Below are 21,479 nucleotides of genomic sequence, written 5' to 3' on the forward strand. Positions count from 1 at the left end.
TGAAGAGCTCTGTTAACAGGGGTGTTGGAGAGCCCAAACACTCCCCTCGTGCAGCTCCGTGCCATGTGTGTGTCCATCTGTCATGGTGCCATGCACTAGGCACTTGCTCTAATTTAAAGGGATTTGTTTCAGGAAGAGAAGGAACTTGAGGAGTTGCTTGTTGACGTGTTTGTCAGACCCATTGTTATGTGAATAAATTTGATACTAGGAAGCAGTTCGTGTGGTTTTATCATAGTGTTTTTCATGATGCTGAAATATAAATGATTTAGTACGTAATATGAGAAGTTAAATTCTCTGATGTTAACTGTTTCTAACTCCTGTGGTTTTTTGGGCTGGGGTACACCCAGAAAAAAAGTCCTTAGTTCTCTACTTGCTTTGACCGGTTTTGTGGGTATTAATACGTGATTTTATAATAGCACTACATTAGGTGGTTTTAAAAGCAGTTTAAAAGTAGTTCCTGGAGCTGAAATACAGCAAGGATATTTTTCCTGTCACAATTTTGAATTATTTCTAGCTCTGTTATTTACTGAGTTTTGTTTTCACATGTGTGTGTGTGTGCATGAATGCATGAATACAGCCGGATTGGAAGCTACCACGTGCTGTGTTAAGTGCACAAGCCATAATATACACCAGGTGTAGTAATTAGCAGTCACACGATGGCTGCCTATTTGTCTGGTTTTGCTGCTGTTGCTGTATCCCCTTGTGTTTTCAACCATCAGATAGCTGGATTTAATTGAGGCCACATCAGATGAGGCATTACTGACACCTTTAATTGAATGAGCATCCAGGGAGGATTAACTCATAATATTGATTGGCTTTTAGCCACTTGCTCAGAAGGGTGTCTGGGTAGCTTATTAGTTGCTTTTATTTACACCTTTATGCAAAGACTGTAAATAGGAATTCATAGAGCAATATGTTTTTCTAAGTACTCTTAATAACTTTTTAAAAAGGAGTGATAATAAAAATGCAAATGTATTTAATTTTTTTATTGGTTCTGTATAAATATACATTAAATGTATGCACTTACATACACATATATGTAATGAAATATTGCAGGTGGAAAACAGCCAAGGACACTTCATTAGTACTCTAATTTGTTTATTAGAAAATTACAAATACTTGAGCAACCTGGCTACTGGTGACTAGGATGATCGTACCTCTACATCTCAATGGGGTTCTCTTTTTAGATGCACCACACAGTCATAAACCCCTTACATTTTGCTTTTTCTCCTCATGTTTGATATCCAGATCTAAGGTCCTCAGTAATTTGCTTCGACATTTACAATATTCTTAGTCAATTAGTTAAAAAGTTATTAAACTTTTCAACTTACTAAACTAAAAAAACTAAAATCTTAAAAAAATGTGTTGGAAATGAGAATCTGAATTAATTCTGGAAACAACACAGGGTAGCGTCTGTAATCACATCCACTTTATATTCTTTACAACTGCATTTAATTATGTTTGTCCTTTCAAACACATTTGCAGTGAAGTCTTCTACTTTGCATTCATAAATCTTATTTTTGTGCACCAGAAGTATATACAGAACATACATCTAGTGTATGTGTGTATCTGTTTATTTTAATGTGCTTTCATGTTCTCCTCTGGCTTGTAAAGAATTACAGTCTGCCAATTTAATGCAACTTGAGAAAATCTCTGGGAGCAGGAATTCCTTTTGCTCACTTTTTTTTTTTTTGTTTCCCTCCTAGTTAGGCTTTGCTTTCCTTGACATACTGTCTCTGCAGATACGAAGGAGAATTCTTTTGGCAGAGATAGGTGACTGAAAACTTTTAGTTTAATCTGCTGTGATCTGTAGCAAAGTTTGTATATAGACACTCTCTGTGTTCAGCAAGGCCCTCAGATTAATAGTGTGTGTAAAGGTTTTTCTACCTCAAATAGTCTTTTCCACAAGCCTGTCCACTATTACTGCATTTGCTTTTCTCTGCAGCTGCTCTCTGATTTTGTGTGTTTTAATCCAATCTTCCTTCTCTTGTCCCGTCTTTTCTCCTCCCTGTGTTTTCTTTTCCCGTGTATTTGGGTCCTTGTTGTGTGCACTCAACAGTATCTCCTCCTGCAGAGCCCGTTGATGTTCACAGAACAAGCTCAACAGGACGTTATCATGGTCCTAAAGTTCCCGTCCAACTCGCCTGTCACTCACGTGGCAGCCAACACCCAGCCTGGCCTGGCCACTCCTGCCGTGATCACGGTTACTGCAAACAGGCTCTTTGCTGTAAACAAGTGGCATAATCTCCCTGGTAAGTAAATTAAAGTCAGAAGCCTTAGAAACCCGTGCCATAAAGCAGTGCTTCCGTTGTCTTGTCAAGATTTGCTGCTGAACTGTTGTAAGTTTAAAGTGGAAAGAGCAAGTCCAGTCCTTTGACACAGCACGTTCTTCACATGTGGACTTAGTTTCTCCTTGAGAAGGTAATCTGAGCTATTGTGTAGTGAGATGTGTAGCACACAAAAGGTTTGTAACAACAATATATTGCTTTCCAGGCCATCAGGCACCATGCAAGAAGACAAAAAACAGTGTATCACTATTTGGTCATGCCAAAGGCACACTCTTCCTCTTAAATCTGTTTTTCAGTCAGTTGGAAACCTGAACCATATCATGTCTAAGACGGTTTTAAAACATGTAGAACTTGTCTGAAATCTTTTCTGCTGTCTTTTTCTTGTTGATTATAAACCCCATAATCTGATGTTAGAGCCACTCAATGAGAATTAATAAATAAAATGCATGGGGAAGTCTGTACCTTAAGCATCCCAAAGTTATTAAGTGTTTATGTATTTGTCAGTATGAAAAGAAAACACCAGAGCCATTTGCATAGCAACTAATGAAATTAATTTTCCTTTAAAAATGTCTTGGACTGGAGAATTTAGTCATTCTACTTTTAATTCTAATATTTTCCAATCTAAAACATTCATCCTCCTTTCCCTGACTATGACAGTCTTAGACCCAAGCTGGGAAAGGTAGTTTATTTCAGTGGTATGCAGTAAATTTGGTCAAAGGCTTTTCAAGAAAGGGAAAAAAGAGCTTCTACTCACATAACTTAAATAGAAGATGTTAGCACCAGAGAAATACTTACATCACTGAGATTCCTACTGAGAAATCTTGACCTATGGTCCTTGATTACTTTTTGAAAAAAGCCAGATGACTCCCACACTTTTTCCTAATTCTTACAAATTACCTCTCAACATTGTCCAAATAGAAACATCTATGTATTATTTCACCCACCCAAGAAATGCTGAAAAAGAAAGGTGGGAAGGAAGAGGAGAAGGGAGACTTGTCTAGATAACAAGTTGTAAGCAAGAACTAATTACAGGACTCCTGAGATTTCTTTCAAAGGAGGATGACAGTATCCTCTCATACCTTGGATGTGTGACCTTGGGCATATAATATTCAAGGCTTTTAAAAAAATGGCCTTTGTGGACATAAAATGGTCATGGGAAAGAAAGAAGGTTCTAAAGTGGGAGGAGCTGATTTTGATTTGTGGTAATCAACTGGTTTGAGCTGAACAAAACTTTCAGATATTTGTTTTTCCCTCACCTCTGAAAGGGAGAACAGTAAGCTGTGCTTTCGAGTCACTGTTTTTTCATTTAGAGACATTTTAAACTTGTCTTGCCTTTACAAAAAATTCAAGAAAACCTAGATCAAAACAAACAAAAGCCAACCAACCAAAACCCGACAAAAACTCACCTCGCCCCACTTCTCTGAGAGCACACTTGTCAACTGCAAGCTGTTGATGGAGTATTGTGCTTAAGATATCTGGCTATGGACTCCTGAGACTAACCTTCACTATTGTTGACTTCCAAATTTATACCAAAATGGGATCTGCTGGGATTAGAGAGCAGGTATCATTACTACTCCATATCTCCTGCTGTGGGCTAAGCATTGTCTTTACTAATGAGGCATCATGATGAAAAAGTTAAGTTGCCAAGTGACCAGTTGTCACTAATGTGTAATTAAAAATCCCATTCCTGTCTTTGTGTGTGAATTTGGTGGCTTTGCTGACATCTAATGGCACTGGTACCCAGCAGGATGCTCAGTTTTGTCACGTAGATTTTGTGTTTTGCTCTGTATTAGTGTTTTATTGCAGCAGAACTTTGAATGTACTTATGAATCATTTATGTAAGAAATCCTTCTATTGATACTAATTTTTATATGGTAGATGGAAAAATCATAGATTTAAGTATTCAACCGTTATTATCCATTTCTCTTCAAAGAATGTATTGTGGGCTGGTTTTTTTTAGGGGGAGGACAGGGGTTGCTTGTTTGTTTTTAGTGAAGCTGAGAAAAAAAAGGCTTACTTTCTTTCTAACACTGAAGGAGAATTCAGTACGTAAACATTTCACTGGTGTGCCAAGTGCCCAGATGAAATGTAGGTTGGCAGAATTAATGTATTAACTTCTATGCAAACTCGCAAATAAAATGGGTTTTGGTGATGGATGAATCCTTAAATACTGGATGACTACAAGATTTCCCTGTCTGCATCATAAACTGACTTTTAAAAAAAATGTCCTTTGTGCTTCAGTTGTTCAAAGCAGTGTTTTAAAAAGTAAAGAGGAAAATAGTATTTGCTACAGTCAGCAGATGGTTGTCACATTTTGTTTTCAGTCCTCTTTACCACTTAATTTTGTTTTGTTGCGACAGGAGAGATTGCCAGTAAAGCATCTGCTAGAGCTTATGGCTCAGGACCAGAGCTGCTGCTGATGGCATACATTCAGAATAGCACTAATCTAAAATAAATGTTTAATAAGCAGCCCGTGAAAGCACCTGGATTTTTTTTTTTTTAATTCAATTGATGCAGAAGAATCTTGAACAGTTAAAAAAAAAAAAAAGGCCTTAGCTTTGATTTATAAAATGCATGTGGCTTCACTGTTAAAAAAATGCAAAGTTTTAAAATCTTCTTTCCTGAATTCCAGCTCATCAAGGTGCTGTACAAGACCAGGCTTACCAGCTGCCAGTGGAAATCGATCCTCTCATAGGTCTGTCACTTCCTTCTCTCTTTGCGATTCATTAAGCTCTGTATGGTGGCCCTGAAGTGTAGATTACGGTTGTTTTTCACTTGCTGGTTGCTGGGAATGGAATTTTCCTGATAAACCATTTGCATGCAAATTGGAATGCAATGAGCTGTGGCTATGCTGGTATTTCATCAACTCCCCCTCGTTGGTTTGCCTAATTTGAACAGGCCTAGGACGCGTGTCAGTGAAAATTAATATGGATGCTGTAATAATGTGTGATTGAGAATGTGCATGAAGTACTGTCAGGATAATATTGGATCTTTTCATCACTCAGACTTGTTGATGAGCAGGAGCGAGGCACGTTATGATGAATTGGTGCACTGGTAATGTGATGGAGCTCCTTTGCTGAGGAAATTTTCATAATAACAGTGGGGTTCTTAACTGCACCGTGTTGTGAAAAATAAAACCATAGTGCCAGGGTTTCATCATTAAAGGAGATCAATCCTTTCTTCATAGACCTGCTGTTCAGGCTGAGGGGATTAATGTGTAATTGCAAAGCGGTTTCAAAGTTGAAATATATTGCCCACTCCATTTTAGTATTGAGATATTAGCATTCGTTTTTCAAGGGTATTGCATCTTTTGATCAGCTTCACTAGTTAAATTTGTATATATTTTTCTTTTATTAAAAAGAGGTGGAGGAATGTCTCTCTTTTATGTAATGACTCAGTGTAATAGATTCAACTCATGACTTTTTATTATAGAGGTTTATTAGTTCATATAGGGCTGATTTTTCTATTAGCATGGCTAGAGTTTGGTCAGTTCTTTCATTATAGACCCAACTTTGGGGAGTGCATACTTGGGCTGTAATTCAGGAATCTGTAGCGTGGCAAATGGAACCTTATATAGGATCAGAAAAGAAAAACTCAAACAACCTAACCCCAAAACACAAACTAGTTGTGGGACAGCAGCAAAGAAGACGGGATTCTGTGCCCCCCAAGCACTATTAGACATCGATCTTAGTTTAAAAACCAACTATTTCAGGGTTGTAGTTTAAGTGAAAAAGATAGGAATAATATAATATAATAGTTACAATTTATAATGAGGAGGACACATGCTATAACTCTCTTTTCTTCCTGTGATAGATTTTATCCAAAAGATGTTTGGAGCAGGAAATGTATATTCTGCTTTAAAACCTGCTATCAAGAAGATCTTAGAAGTACTTGTAAATATTACAGCAAAACCCTCAAAATCACATTGAACCTGTCTGATTTTTTTTTTTTTTTTACATATTGTGAAAAACATGTGGAAGGACATAAAATTTTTATTATCCTTTGTGTTTTTTTCATAATCTGAACATTAAAATTCCCTTTTTGGCCTACCTTTAATTTATAAAATACTTTGGCTTTTGTTTGGTATAAACACCTTTAAAATTAATGTTCACATTCTGAAAAATGGTGTAATATTCTCTTCATATGATAGATCTCAAATCAGCCTTGTGATTACACTGGACATAGTTTACAAAGGTTGAGGCTTTCTTTGTCATTGCTAAGTAGCATCATTGGGTGCAAACAAGTAATTATGTAGGTAATATTAAAGGGTTTTAATTGTGGCTAGACACATTTACCTAGAAATGGCACCTAAGAGGACCACAAAATTACACTTTTATGGTTATAGCAGGAACCTTGTTGCTGTCTTAGTTGTAAGGAGGGTTCCTGCCCTCCTCATTTTCCAGTTGCCCAGGAAGACATAAACCAGCGATATCTCATATCACATAAATTGAAGACTTCTTTTTGAGGTGAAATTTTTTGAAGGTCTTATCCACATGTGTCAATCTGTATGCTTTTTGAGAGTTTTTTTGCTGTTATTTTGTCCTACAGATTGTTTAACTGTGCATTTATAATGTGTTGTTGTTACTCTTTAAGCGACCCCAACAGCGGTCAAGACCACGCTATGTGTTAACTGCAGAGCAAGTGGCAACACCTTGCTAAATTATTTGCTACCCATATGGACAAGACAGTATCAGCATTTTAAACATAGCAAAAGCATAAATAAATGAAGGATTTGATACAGAGTAAATGGAATAAGCCCAAGGCTCAGGGGAGAGCAAGCCTGTGAGAACAGAAAGAAGTTAAAGAATAAAAAGTAAAGAAGAGCACAAGACCAGGACAGAGGCAGGTCCAGGGGACCACCTGGGTGGAAGTAATGATGCTTCAAGCAGTTGGCAGACAAACCCAGGCCCAGGAAAAATTATTTGCCATGGATAGAAATCAAGTTCCCTCAGGAACATTGAAAAGTTCTTCCTACAGTGTAGGATTTTCATTATATATATATGTAGGGACTTAGAGATATATGCACACACGTTGATTAATAAGGACAAAATATAGTATGAAAAATGTCTTCACTAATTGATTCCTGTTCATTCTGTGGGTTCCCAATATAAGATGGTTGGAGAAAATGATGTGATGATTCCAAGGAAGTGGTGGAGTCACCGTCCTTGGAGGTTTTTAAGAAAAGACTTGACGTGGCACTTTGTGCCATGGTGTAGTTGACATGGTGGTGTTGGGTCAATGGTTGGACTCGATGATCTCAGAGGTCTTTTCCAACCCCATTGGTTCTGTGCTTCTGTGAAGTAAAACATCAGATGATCAAAGTGGGGCAAATATTTTCTCTTAGCCCTAAAGGTGATTGTGGAGAGATAAGCTGGTTAATTTTTTTTGCAATGCTCTAAAATTGTGAAATGGTAGTGATGTCTACTGAAGTTACTCTTTTTTTAAATTACAATGCTTGCTATGAAATCCAAGTAGTGTACAATTTTGAAATAACGATTCTGTTGCCTGCTGTGTTTGAGCCATTATATATTTCATGTACTCTCTTATCATTACATTCCCTTGCTTTGTTTCTAATTTTTGATTTCTTATACTAGAGGAAGGGGGAAAGGACGCTTATTATGTTTTTACGCATCATGCCTTTGCGAAATATTTCATTTATATTTCTCAGCTGCCTTTGACTTAAAGAAGGCAGTTCTTCTATTTTAGAATGTGTACTACAAGGAATTAGCATTGTTTCCAAAAGTGTAATAGAATTAGAAAGAAAACGTCCCTACCACAAAAAAACAAGTAATAGCCGTGAGGAATATATTTGGTCTGAACATAAGTTTCTAGAATGTGCTTTTGTTCTGTGAATGTGGATGCTAAAATTTCTTGGTTTGTGTTTCTTTGTGTTCAGCCAGCAATACAGGTATGCACAGAAGGCAAATCACTGACCTTTTAGACCAAAGCATTCAGGTACATTCCCAGTGTTTTGTCATCACCTCTGATAATCGTTACATCTTGGTCTGCGGCTTCTGGGACAAGAGTTTCCGAGTTTATTCTACTGACTCAGGTAATGTATTTTTAAAACATGGGAATAGCTTAAAAGATTTCTTTCTGTTCATTGTCAGCCAACTGTTTCAAATAAAGAAAGAATGAGGAGTGGAGTATGTATTTATCCCCCTAATAATAATATTTGTCAAATCTTTTCTTACCTACTGCTATTGTGTGTGCTATCATTTTTGTGCAGTGATGGCAAATGTAAGAGGAGGAACTCTTGTTTAGACAGAGCATCACACTTCAAACCTATAGGATAGGGATGCCTGTTCTTACTCTGCAGTTTCCACAGGTAAATGAGTTTGTGTGAAGCCTTGCATATCAGGAGAATTAATTGTTCTTAGAGTGCTTACCTGAATTTAATACTGGTTGGTTTTCAACACCAGAGAATTTTTGAGGAAATACAGACAAGTACCGTAGAATAAGAACAGAAGCTAAGTCTTGAAATCTGGTGAAAGAATATTTATGAAAGCCTTTGAAAGCTGTGCTATAATGGAAAAATTGATCTGGAGGCACTGAATTCTTTTATATAACATAAACTGATCGATATAATGGGTAGCAGTTAAATTAGTCTGTCAGCTGGAGTGTATCCAAACCATTGAAGTCATGCATGTGTCATGCTAAATAGAAAAGAATCTTTCAGTGTAAGAGCTACAGGAATTTAAAAGCCATGGTACCCCAGAAAAAAAATAGGTATGATTTTTTCCCTTTCATTATCTTATAATGGGAACAGCGACCTCACTGCAAAGTACTTCTTTGGGATTAATGACCCAGTGTGGTTAATGTGTGTGTGCCATCAAGCTTTCCAGTAGGTTATTAATCCCTAGGGAATATCCTACATGTTTGTCATCATTTCTTAAATATATTAGTTAGCAGTGTTTTTCACACTTGACAAGCCAAAATGTTTAACAAAACAGGATGGTCTTTAATGAAAATCTGTTAAGACTGGATCTCATGGCATATTTTAACATAGCTGTCATTTTTGCAATTTTAAAGCCTTAAGTATAAAGGAGAAGTTCCATTTACGTCATATTGACTGCCTACAATTCATTATACAGACACCTTGTTAGACCCTTCTTAGTTTAATTTTCTCATTGATGAAAATAAATTTACATGAAACTGTGAATTTAAAGTAGATCTTCAGAAAGGATCGCTAGCAGTAATAAATATTCAGTATATATTCTTGATTTATACAAACAGAGAAGTAATTCTTTTATGTCAAAGGATGTATTTTTCCTTACACCTATGGGAGGAACTTGTATGATTTTGGTAGCTTTGTCCTGTATCAATCTGAACTACAAATATCTCTTTATTTCCTCTGTGAGTACGCAGATTTAGCAGGCACGTTGTTCCTGCTGTAGCTAATGAGTGTATAAACCAGAATATCATTGTCAGAAGAGATTTGTGTCTTCTGTGTGTCTCCTATCTGTCAATATAGCAACTCTAGCTCTAGCTTATACCAGTGAATCCAGATGTAGTTTATTTTGCTTTGAATTAAATGGGAACATAGTAGTGAAATATTTTGAAATTGGCAGAACAGCAAGGGAAAAGATGATGTGATCAGTAATGCATAATGGCAAGTGATCACAAGTGCTGAATTCAAATACATTTTAGCACTTACACAAAAAAAGGAACCATTTTCCCATTAGACTTTGGGTTTGTTTGTTTGTTTTTAAAAGGAAATACTTCTAACATAAATCATGGGTTCTCAGCACAGCTAGTATAGCAGAAGCATAATAAAACATTCCTTCACCAGTGGGAAGGATTTCTAGACAGCGTTTTAGCTTCAGTAGTGCTGACTTGAGTCTTATTTTTCTTTTAATTATTTGTAGCACAGCTGTCAAATAAAACATTTACTAGAAAAATTGTTCTGTCAGAAAAGGATATCTGAGTGCATACGGTAGAGTTTGATATTACTGTACAGACAGGACAACTCATTTTAAAGGAAACAAAAAAGTTGAGGAACTCTTATGAAATTATTAATTTTCCTTTTTTTTTTACCAGTATAAAAGAGCAGGATCTTATTTCTTATTTTGATGAAATTGGCCAAAACTTAAGCTACACAATAGCAAAGTAAAACTAACAAGGCAGTGCAACTGCAGGAACGACTGTCACGCAAATGGCCTTGAAAAATGTTTGTTTTCTAGAACAGAACATATAAACATAGAAATAATTGAAAGGGAGATCTCTATAGCTCATTGATGTTTATAACATAAACTTCTGTTCTAAAAGTATAAATCGGCTCAGGTAGTTGAATATCTATGGCAGTACAACTGAAAATATGTCACGTAATTATTCTCAAATCTAAACCATGTAATTGACAACTTGGATTTTCAGGGAGAAGCCTACACTTGGTAAGATGCTTTTGTGTGTTGCCAAAATGTAGTCTGTGAGTGTTTCACTGCTTGTAGCTGTAAAGTTCAGAAACTTCTTCTGACTAAATCTGTTGACTGGCCAACGTCTGAGACAAGTGACCCTGCCTCAGGAATTAAAGCCCTGGTGAGCAGAGGTGGCTGCTGTGGGATGTATTACAGACTTGCAGATATGAGTGAAAGGCTTGATCCCCAAGTTACTCATCCTTCCACTGCAAGGTAGATATGCACAGTAAGTGTGCATCCAGGGGTTTGCCCTGTCCGGTTAGGAAAGGCTCATGTGATGGTGCTTCATCTCACATTTTCTCTTGGAGGATTATAGCAGCTTAATAACTTTTACCAGTGTTTTATTTTTGATTCTGATGTACAGGCTTCCTTTAAATTCCATCTTGTTATTCTGCTTTTTCTCGTGGGTTGTTTTTTTTTTCCTGGTTTTCTCCACTTTAATGCAATTACCTGTTTGATCTTCTGTTATGAGTCAGGCTGTTAACATTATTTTTGTTCTTTCCTCAGAACCACTCCCTTAAGTCTTTTGTTCCCATTAAGTTTTATTTATTGGCTGGATACAAATACAGTGCTTTTGTACTGCATAAAAAGAGAGCTATGAAATATTCACTACTAGCCATATTAAATGATTGACTAATTTTTAATTCATGCACCAAAATATTTTATTAAGATGTGCTTAATTTGAGTCCCCACACTGATTTGTGTTACTTGTTATTTTTAGACACTCTTCAGAACATTTTATTTCATTTTATTTTTATTCATTTTATTCAGAAATGCAGTAGTCTGCATTTCCTGTGTATTTTTTGGCCTGTGTTGTTATTCCTTCCAAAGCCATCACTCTTTTTCCCTTCTGTTTTTCCTCATTCTTTATTCATCCCAAAGCACAAATGGATGCCTGGTCATTTGGGCTTGAGAAACCTGAGGTCACACATTAGAGGCATAACACATCACACTTCCTTGTGTCACTGGGTGCAGAATTTGGCCTAGCCCCTGTTACCTGGATGGGCCAAGCGGGCGCATTAGAAACGTGTGTGCGTATCCTCTGCCCTGTCTTTTCAAGATCTGCACTTGCTGGGCTTCAGCAAATCCAGTGAGATGGATTTTAGTGCTTAAATTCTCATTTCCTAGGATCATGTGTGCTGCTGGCAGATCCAGAAGCCGGCAGGACACATGACATGTTTGCTGTGTGGGAGCCAGCCTCCGGCTGGGTGGTGTCGCAGAGCTTTGCCGCGGGCGACCTCACACGTGTTTCCTCTCCCACATGCAAATCCACTATGCATGAGCATCCAAATTTACATTTTTCTAAAATGTTGTCCTGTTTGGTTAAGGTTAAAAGGTAATAATCATATTCATGTTTGCACATACTCTTGAATGGCACATTTTTAACTGCCTGGGCTTTATTTTTAACGTTTATGACTCTTGCCACTGGTACAAATGTTTGTCCTTTATGCAGTTGGTAAGAGAGTTTTTTCCAGGTCTGTCTTCTGAGCTCTTTTAAACATTACAGAAATTCTTAAAAGGGAATGATGCTGATTGAAATAATTGGCAAGTGTTAAAATGGTGATGGAAAAACCTGGATACAGGAGTAATTTTTCAACTAAATCTCCTTTTCTCTGTTTAAGGAGATGCTTGAATGCTGCACATGCTGTATTTTCTAGGTAGCTCCCACACTACCAATTTCCTCTGGGTCCTGAGTGTTCTATAATTCTTATTACATTCCCCACATTGCCATCAGATTTGCATTCTTACTGGTACTTTTATCAGTAAACTTACCTTAAACTTGTCTTGAAAGAGAATCCCATCATATTTCCTGTCTGTAAACATACAGATTTTAAAAAAAAAGCATCTGGCACATTTGGCCTTTGAATAAAATATAATACTTGTAGGCTGCAAGGATTTTTTGTATGGACTGTGTGGACTACTGCACTTTTCAATAACTTTCCACCAAATAAATAAAGGAAAAATAGTACTGCCCACTACAGTTCTGCTTTGAACCTTTTTTTGATAACACAAATATTTCTTAAATACATTATAATGTATTTTATTTGCCTTAGAATAAAATAGTAGTTTTAAAGGGATCAATTTTATGTGTTTCAGGTAAACTGATACAAGTAGTGTTTGGACACTGGGATGTTGTAACCTGTCTTACTCGTTCTGAGTCCTATATTGGAGGAAATTGTTACATCCTCTCAGGGTCACGTGATGCAACATTGCTGCTCTGGTACTGGAATGGCAAAACCAACATCATTGGTGATAATCCAAGAGGTAAGCAAAACCAAGAAAACCTGTTTTATAAGGATGTTGTCTCAAAATAGCTTGAGTGAAGACTTTGCAGGACGAAATTTTTAAGTAACAATGCTGTCAAAGTACAGTGCTTTTTTTTGTGGTTGTGATGAGCTCTAGTTAAAAGAATTGAGGGTAAACAGTGTTTGCCTTGCAGCGTAAGTAGAACTATTTTTAAAGTTATAGGATACTGAACATTACAAATACATTTCTTCTTGCCATTCATTCAATTGGGAAGGAGTGGCTCCAAGAGTGAGAGAAGGGAACTCATTTTTTATATTTCTTGTTCAATCTGAGTAAATATTTTTTCTCACGACAATACAGTTTCATTAAGTATCTGCATTTGAGTTGTTTAGAACAAAAAATACTGTACATCAGTCCAGTGCATGCAGCTGTAATCTTATGCCTGTAAGTTCTACAGTGGTTTCATCTGCTGTTTAAAATCACCCTTGGCTATCAATAGAGTTACATGGACAGTGAATTTTAACTTGGAGTAATGTCATTCTAACAAGATGTGTAACAGCCTGAGCAGGACACTTAGGTGAAAGAAGGGGGACACATGGGGCATATTAAAGAAGCAAGCTTAAAACTTTTTTAGTTTAACACTTTGGTAGGGTGCTACATGCCTAATCCTTGCTCTTACATAGCAGGCACTTTAACTGGTTCCAGTGCAAGCAACAGGGCTCATACTGTATAACCAGACTAATAAGTCAGCTGCTACAACCTAAATCAGTTTTAACCCCTCCCCACCCAAACTCACCTTGCACTTGCCAAATAATTTGATCTCTCACAGGAGTGAGAGGCTTTCAAGACAGCTTGTGAGAGCTTACATACATAAATATAGGGGCACATCATAGCCAAACAGAGGTCATGTTCAGCCAAAAATAAAATGCCTTGAATAGAAGGGGTGAAAAGCAGTATATTCTGCCTTAAAAAGTGTGTTTGTTAGATTTTCTGCCATTCACTTAAGGTCTTCTCTGACCCTGTTTAAATACTAGTGAAAACATACCTGCTGTATGCAGAGAACAAAATGGACATCTGGAAAACAAGAAGTGGTAGTAGATCTGTCATATATTGCAGTTACAGCTGGCATACAATTTCATATAATTTAAACAGGATCTGACATCTTCCAAATTAATTGATTTGGTAAAGTTATGTGTTCCGTATTCAATCTGCTACTCAGCTGGAGTTATTTGAATTTGAAACACAGAGGTGGTTTGACTGAAATTGCATCCTTTGAACTACTTTGACAAAGCACAACTAATTAATATCAGGATGAATATCTGCATTGAACTTGCAAATTATTTCATGTTGCTGGGAAAACTATTCAAAAATTGAATAAGATACAGCTCAGTTCATGCAGTTGCAGAATCTTAAGGCAGAGGATGTGAGCAAACTATCCCTATTATCCTCCTAAGCAGCCCGGTTCAAGAGATGGGAGTTTTTCTGGGAAGTAGATAGCAGAATTTTCTGAGCATCTCTACATAAATGTGGCTTTGGTCAAGGGGCAAGATCTCTGTGAATCCTTCATATGTATTTTGCAATCTCTTAATTTAAAGAAAATGCAAACTCTGCACTATTTTTGCAGTGCTTGTAAACTTGGAAACTTCAAAGAGTCGGTGCAGGGAACTTAAGAGCTTGACAGTCAAACTGTTCTTCTCTGAAGAACAAAACTGCCCTTTTGAGGAGAAAATCCTGAATATTGCACTGGTGTGAAGCAATGAACAGTTGTCTCCTTACTGTGTTTTCAAGGCCTATGAGTGCAGCCCATCTTTGCAGATTCCTAGGCCTGCCCTGAGAAGTTGGACTTGTTGCACAATTCCCAGGCTTGCCTCCTGTCTGAACAAGACCTTGAGGTTATGGGCTCCTTTATGGCCTTAACAGATCATGTGGTGAAATTTTGTACCTCGTATCTGACTCAAATAGGTAGATTTTGTTAAAGTCTATTGATAATTTGAATGCGAATTTCTAACAAAATTTTGCAGTTTTCAAAGTTAATACTAGGCTGTTATAACTGCTGTTTAAAATCAAACAGTAGCTACCTGGTAAGTCTCTTTGTTTGCAGTTCTACTAAACTGGTACTTTTAGGGACTTACAATGGCTCCTCTGTTTACTAGCTGCCATTATGTAGGGGTTTTTTGTGATATAGTGTGCTGGAAGCCTTTGGTATGAGTTGGAATCTCATGGCACTATACATAGGCCTAGACATGGGTATAGTAAAAGACAGATTCTGCTTCAAAGAGATGGTAATCTGGGGTGTTTAATTTTTACCAGAAATTGCTGTCTGTAGGCTTCTCTGTTCAGTCAAAATCTTTTTGAAAAGACAAATAAAAAGAGCTGTTTCTGCTTAGTTCTGACTTTGTTAGAAACGGAAGGCACCAGCACACTTGTTGGGTTTTGAGCCCTGTTACTGCAACTGTAACTTCTATCCATTTTTGGGATGTTAGATATCTAACTGGTCTAATGTGTTTCTGTATTTGAAGCTTTTTTTACCTCTAAATACAGTTTACTTGTGCTTTCAATGAGAACTACTCATTGGAATTTTAGATACTCTCACAGTTGATACTTCTATTTTTTCTCTGTTTAATTATCTCTAATTGCCATCTTAAAATGACTTTACAGCAACATGCATCCAATGGCACTCTGCCAAATCATGATGCCAGAGCAATTTTAACAGAAATAATTTAGAACTGGAGCATGTATTTCCTCTTTTCATAGTACCTGTTGCCTCTGATGTACATCAGTCAGCAGGCTAGTATGATCCATCTACCCTAAATACTATACCATTAGGCACCCATTAGTCCACCAGATATATTTTATTTAGGTTCATTTATCTGGTTTCCTTACTTTAGAAAGCACTGAATTCTGGATTTCTGGCTGAGTATATTCATGTTTTGGAATGATACTTAACTCAAGCTGACAAGCCAGGTGGGCTATAGCACTTTGATAAATAAGTATTTGGTTTGATATTCTTTATCAAGGACAATTTTCTGGCTAACTGGGCTGTATGGAAAAATTCCTTATATTTTTGATTTAACAGAAGAAATATGTTATTGAAATATTAATTATGTTCTTTAATTTTTAACTTTGAGGCTGATTTCTTAAATTACACCTATGCAGTGTCACTGTCTATTTAGTTTCTCCTTGATAACTCTAGAATGCATTGATCAACATAAAACAAATCTGACAAATTTAAATCTCAAAGATATGAAATTTCTGTGTGGGACACATCTGCTGGAAACTATTTTTATTCTTCACAAAACAGCTTGATTACATTTAGGTTAAGTCATTTTTTCCTTCTCAAATTAAAACCTGAAATTCAAAAAATATTTCATCATGCTCTTTGATCAAATGTATAGAGTTTTTTTTCTTTCTAAATTAATTGGTTTTGAAAATGTAAAAGTGTGGCAGTACTTCACTTTGAAGCACAGGCTTTTTCTAATGCAGAAATGTTTCTGTGGACAATTTCTGACCAAGCCTTGGAATAATTCAGAACAGAGCAGCAGATCTGAAGTAGTTGTATCCTTTAGAATAGCCCTGAGCCGTTTTGCGTTCACATTAATTAGCATAATTTACTGTGGAGATGTAAAATCACTTTGCATAGCGTAAGGGGCTTTTCTTTTTCTCTCCTTGGCATGTGGCTTGCTTTGGGCAGATGGAGGAGGTAGGAGGGAGAGGATGTAACCCTCCCCTTGGTACTCCTTGAAGGCCATGTGTGATCTGTGTCACGAAGTTGGGTTTTGCATATTTAGAGGCTCCAAGGTAGCACTTGGGGATGTGACATTATGCACCAGGACGTGTGTGGTAGAGTGTGTACGGGTTCCTGGGAGAGGGCCACGTTTTTTGCTTCCCCAGCATAATGTGGTGGGGATGGAGGGGAGGTGAGAAGTGCAGGGTGGGAGGAGGAACTGTGTGATGGCTGGAGAAAAGAGATGAGAGGATTCATTTGCATACAAATGGTGTGCATCACTTTCAGATCCCACTTTCGCTTTGAAGATCAAGTGGCAACTCCTAGTGTTTGGACATTTCCTAGGCTGAGGGATTGCATTTTCCTTTGTAATCACAAAACCATAGGAAGCAGGGCGGGCGTGAGCTTTAGTCACCTGATCTATTCTCTTTTCCCAAAGAAGGCTTAACTACACCAAAAGCATTCTCTACTGATGTTTGTCCAATCTTCTCTTAAAAACTTCAACAAATACATTTTGGAGCCTTAGAAACCCTGTCCTTAGCAGACTTTTTCCAGCCTAGTGTCCAGTTTTCTTTGCAGCAGCAGTTGCATTCTGTCATCTTTTATCTGCTTTTTGTTTGTGTAGAGAACAGATTATTTCCTTCTTGCAACAATCTCCGGTTATTTGGATTGCTATGACCTGCAATTCTTTGCCTCCAACTTTAATAACTCAATTCTTTGTCTTTTGCCGTAAGTTGTGTTTTTCCAGACATCAGATTTTTTTTGGTGATCCTTTCTTCAGTTGACTGTCTTCCTCGAAGTAGACCCAGGAATGCAGCTGAAGGCTTTCCAGTAATAAGTAGAAAACAACCTGTTTTGCAGACCATATTTGTTTCGAAACAGCATGACAGTGTCGATAGTTTGAAGTGTATGAGCCAGTATGTTTTCTGAAGAACCACCATCTGCTCACTTGTTTCTCCTTCTCTTTGTAGTTTAGCTGTGGAATCTTGTTTTTAAACTTTCTGAATTGTATTCTTTTTAGACTGTTTCTCCAATCTGTCAAACTTATTTGGAATCCTCCAGCAGACCTGCAGCGACTCATGTTTGCAAATATATTTTGCAGTCTTATTCTATCAGATTGGTCATTAAAGAAAATATTAGCTAGTACACAGTTCAGGAATGCCCATCAATACATTTACCATTTTGATAGTGAATAACTTTCTGAATATAGCTTTCCAGTGTATAATAGCATCTTCTGAACGTCTGCTTCCCTATTTTCTTTGAGAAATTACTCATGTGGAACAGTGCTAGCATTCTTACTAAAGTAAAAATATATGATGTCTTCCTGAATACATCTTGTTACTTTGCCATTGCAAGAAAAAAATCACTTTGACATGATTTGTTCAGAACATAGAATCATCATAGAATCAGCCAAGTTAGAAGGGACCTCTGAGATCATCAAGTCCAACCCTTGATCCACTACCATCGTGGTTACTAGACCATGGCACTAAGTTCCACATCCAGTCTCATCTTAAAAACCTCCAGGGACGGAGAATCCACCACTTCCCTGGACAGCCCATTCCAATGCCTGATTACCCTTTCTGTAAAGAATTTCTTCCTAATAACTAACCTAAACCTTCCCTGGAAGAGCTTAAGACCATGCCCTCTTGTCCAGCTGCTGGTTGCCTGGGAGAAGGCAACCCCCACCTAGCTACAACCTCTTTTCAGGGAGTTGTAGAGAGTGATGAGGTCTCCCCTGAGCCTCCTCTTCTCCAGGCTGAACAACCCCAGCTCCCTCAGCCTCTCCACATAGGACTTGTGCTCCAGTCCCTTCACCAGCCTTGTTGCTCTTCTCTGGACCTGCTCCAGCACCTCAATATCCTTCCTGAACTGAGGGGCCCAGAACTGGACACAGCACTCCAGGTGTGACCTCACCAACACTGAGTACAGAGGGACAGTCACTTCCCTGGTCCTGCTGCCACACTGTTCCTGATCCAGGCCAGGATGCCATTGGCCTTCGTGGCCACCTGGGCACACTGCTGGCTCCTGTTCAGCTTCCTGTCAATCCAAACTCCAGATCCCTTTCTGCCTGGCTGCTCTCCAGCCACTCTGTCCCCAGCCTGTAGCGCTGCAGGGGGTTGTTGTGGCCAAAGTGCAGGACCCGGCACTTGGCCTTGTTGAACCTCATCCCGTTGGAATCAGCCCAACTCTCCAGCCTGTCCAGGTCTCTCTGCAGAGCCCTCCTACCTTCCAGCTGATTGACACTCCCCCCCAGCTTAGTGTCATCTGCAAATTTGCTGATGGTGGACTCAATCCCCTCATCTAAATCATCGGTAAAGATATTAAACAGGACTGGGTCCAACACTGATCCCTGGGGGACACCACTAGTGACTGGATCACAACTGGATGCAGCACTGTTCCCCACCACTCTCTGGGCCCGACCCTCCAGCCAGTTCCTAACCCAGCACAGAGGGCCCCTGTCCAAGCCATGGGCTGCAGCTTTTTCAGGAGGATGCTGTGGGAGATGGTGTCAAAGGCTTTGCTGAAGTCCAGGTAGACACATCCACAGCCTTCCCCTCATCCAGCAGGCGGGTCACCTGATCATAAAAGGAGATCAGGTTGGTCAGACAGGACCTGCCCCTCCTAAACCTGTGCTGGCTGAGTCTGATCGCTTGCCCATCCTGTCGGTGCTGTGTGATTGCACTGAGGATGACCTGCTCCATAACCTTGCCAGGCACTGAGGTCATGCTGATGGGCCTGTAGTTTCCCAGGTCCTCCTTCTGGCCCTTTTAATGGATGGGTGTGACATTCAGCAACTTCCAATCATCTGGGACCTCCCCAGTGAGCCAGGACTGTCTGTAGATGATGGAGAGTGGCTTGGCGAGCGCTTCCACCAGCTCCCTCATCACCCTTGGGTGGATCCCATCTGGTCCCATAGACTTATGGGGATCCAAGTGGCTCAGCACGTCACTAACTGTTTCCTCTTGGATTATAGGGGGTATTCAGATTCTTATCTCCTTCTACAAGCTCCAGAAGCCACCTGTCCTCAGGACAACCTGTCTTACTGTTGAAAACTGAGGTAAAGAAGGTGTGTTAAATACCTCAGCCTTTTCCTCATATTTGATAACTGTGTTCCCACCCATGTCCAATAAAGAATGGAGGTTTTCCTTGTCCCTCCTGTTGCTATTGATGTATCTGTAGAATTTTTTGTTATCCTTCACAAAAGTGGCAAGACTGAGCTCAAATTGTGCCTTTGTCTCTCTAATTTTCTTTCTACAAGACCTAACTATATTCCTAAATTCTTCCTGAGTAGCCATCCCTTTTTTCTGGAATCAGTAAGCTCTCTTTTGCCCTAATTTCCTTCAAAATCTCCCTGTTCAGCCAGACTGGTCGTCTTCCCTACCAGCTTGCCTTTCGGCACACTGGGACAGCCTGCTCCTGTGCTTTCAAGACTTACTTCTTGAAGCATGTCCATCCCTCCTGGACCCCTTTGTTTTCAAGGGTTGTTTCCCAGGGTACACTCTGAACTAGCCTTCTGAATCAGCTGAAATCTGCCCTCTGGAAGTCCAGCACAAAGGTTTTATTGATGGCCCTCCTTGCATCCCTGACTATTGAAAACTCTATTGTTTCATGGTCACTGTGCCCCAGACGGCCTCCGACCACCACATCTCCCACCAGCCCTTCTCTGTTTGAGAACAGAAGATCTAGTGGGGCCCCATCCCTTGTAGGCTCATTTACCAGCTGGAGCAGGAAATTATCCTCTCTACACTCTAGGAATCTCCTAGACTGCCTCTTCTCTGCTGAGTTTCCACCAGTCATCCAGCAGGTCACCCACAAGAACAAGGGCTGATGATTTTGAGACATCTGCCAACAGCTTGTAGAATAATTCATCACCCTCATCATCCTGGTTGGGTGGTCTGTAACAGACTCCCACCAGCATGTCAACCTTGTTTGCCTTCTGCCTGATTTTGATCCACAGGCACTCAACCTTATCGTTACTGACTTCAAGGTCCACAGAGTCAAGAGACTCTCTAACATATAGAGCCACCCCTCCACCTCTTCTACCTTACCTGTCCCTTCTGAAGAGCTTGTAGCCACCCATGGCAGCACTCCAGTCATGCGAGTCATCCCACCACGTTTCCGTGACGGCGACTACATGACAGCTTTCCTGCTGCATGATGGCTTCCAGCTCCTCTTGTTTGTTGCCCATGCTGTGTGCATTGGTGTACATGCATTTCAGCTGGGCTGCTGCTTTCATCTCTGGAGAGCCCGGTTTCAATCCCTTCCCCCTTCAAACCTAGTTTAAAGCCCTCCTGATCAGCCCTGCCAACTTATGGGTTAGAGTCCTTTTGCCCTTCCTAGATAGATGAAGCCCATCTGATTTGAAGAGACTAGGTACCATGGAATTTGCCCCCATGGTCAAAAAACCCAAATTTTCGCTGGTGGCACCAATCCTTTAGCCACCTATTGATACAATGGATTTTCCAACTCCTCATTCATCCCTGCTACTGCAGGAACTGAGGCGAACACCACTTGTGCTCCTGTCCCATTAACTAATCGACCCAGTGCCTTGAAATCGTTTTAAATTGCCCTGGTACTTCTTCCATTAACGTCATCGCTGCTGGCCTGGACTACCAACAGTGGATAATAATCTGAGGGCCGAATGAGCTCAGGGAGTCTCCTACTAACATCCTTCACCTGGGCCGCGGGAAGGCAGCAGACCTCCCTGTGGGATGGGTCCAGTCAACATACAGGGCTCTCAGTTCCCCTCAGAAGGGAGTCACCGACTACAACTACCCTTCTTTTTTATTTTGTAGCTGTAGTTGT

The 21,479-nt window shown here is 39.2% G+C and overlaps 1 protein-coding gene across 3 annotated transcripts in view; it reads left to right on the forward strand.

Annotated features, from left to right (window-relative positions):
• Window positions 1-21,479, forward strand: part of LRBA (LPS responsive beige-like anchor protein) — a 401,405-nt gene that overhangs the window by 357,848 nt on the left and 22,078 nt on the right. For 2 of the 3 annotated variants that reach the window (XM_051790889.1, XM_051790890.1), the window contains exons 50-53: window positions 2,060-2,252; window positions 4,921-4,983; window positions 8,185-8,340; window positions 12,800-12,967. In XM_051790889.1, the coding sequence (XP_051646849.1) occupies window positions 2,060-2,252; window positions 4,921-4,983; window positions 8,185-8,340; window positions 12,800-12,967 (580 nt within the window). The remainder of the gene's footprint in view (window positions 1-2,059; window positions 2,253-4,920; window positions 4,984-8,184; window positions 8,341-12,799; window positions 12,968-21,479) is intronic. The other variant, XM_051790891.1, reaches the window with a different exon arrangement.

Source organism: Manacus candei, unplaced genomic scaffold, assembly GCF_025592945.1.
Source record: "Manacus candei isolate 608988 ecotype Guabito, Panama unplaced genomic scaffold, ASM2559294v1 h1tg000028l, whole genome shotgun sequence".
Classification (NCBI taxonomy): Eukaryota; Metazoa; Chordata; class Aves; order Passeriformes; family Pipridae; genus Manacus; species Manacus candei.